The sequence below is a fragment of the Anneissia japonica genome, unplaced genomic scaffold (genome assembly GCF_011630105.1).
Source record: "Anneissia japonica isolate Jap-2015-1 unplaced genomic scaffold, ASM1163010v1 scaffold189821_len1011_cov169, whole genome shotgun sequence".
Taxonomy (NCBI): Eukaryota; Metazoa; Echinodermata; class Crinoidea; order Comatulida; family Comatulidae; genus Anneissia; species Anneissia japonica.
This window is the reverse complement of record NW_022752169.1, coordinates 1-1011: the sequence shown is the minus strand read 5'-3', so window position 1 is coordinate 1011 and position 1011 is coordinate 1. Positions and strand designations below refer to the sequence as shown.

General features: G+C 30.7%; 1 protein-coding gene across 1 annotated transcript; it reads left to right on the top strand.

Annotated features, from left to right (window-relative positions):
* Nucleotides 1-274: 274 nt before the first annotated feature.
* On the top strand, nucleotides 275-954 carry LOC117122120 (the record flags this gene model as incomplete). Its single annotated transcript, XM_033267592.1, has 2 exons — nucleotides 275-463; nucleotides 761-954. Coding segments are annotated over 2 exons (383 nt in total), but the record flags the coding sequence as incomplete, so codon positions are not given.
* Between the last annotated feature and the right edge of the window lie 57 nt (nucleotides 955-1011).

The following is a 1011-nucleotide window of genomic DNA, read 5'->3' as shown; positions in this document are numbered from 1 at the left end:
TTATAACTTGAAAACATAATATTATATATAATTATATATATATGTATGTATATATATATATATATATATATATATATATATATATATTAATACAATAGAAATTGTAATTTGAAAAAGCAACAATGTTTAATATTGAAGTGGCAATGCCTGAAACAAAGAGTTTTCTAATGCAAAAATCATTTAAATAAAGTCTTACAATATGTTGTTATTTTACTAAATCGTTGTTTGTTTATTGCCTGTCGTTGATGATACTAATTCATGATTATCATTTTAGCCCAATTGGAATTATCTTCAATGATCAAGTGTATGTATTTGCACTAAAAATGGAAAAAGAAAAAGAGGAAGGACACGAAGAAGATAAGACAATATTACGCTATATCACATGTGCTGGTAAACTTCAATCTGAACACAACAAACTTACTATCATATGGAACGATTTTGCCAACAATTTACTTAAACCAGAGTAAGATATAATATTTAATACCTAATATAGGCCCAGCCGCCTAGAGAGAATACTATAGCGTAAGACTTTTGTTGTGTTAACAACTAATAACAGTCTGACCTACCCAATATTTTTGCGGGGTGAGGAGGCAAGTGGCAATTAAGAACATATGGTCATAGGGGAACAGGTTGTGGGTGTTCTATTACCTATTGTGGGGAAAAGAGAACTATGAGTTTTTGATATGTTTAAAGGATTCACGTGTGGTTAGGGATTATCAATGTGATAGAATGTAATGACTACGTTTAAATCTGCTTTCAGAGAAGAGTTGTTGAGCTCCGTTGCACTCCCCGGCAAATTCCATTCATATATCTTCATTGGATATATAAACGTATCTAAAGACAGACGAATTCTAGGAAAGTTGGTTTCTTTTTTCCCAGGTGGAACCTTCAAATTAATCAATAATATCATTGAAACATTGGAATCTAAGGGACCTGTTGAAATGATTAAATTTGGTGAGTTGTTAGCCTAGGAAACAGAACATTTAGACAATGATAATAACTTAAAACAAT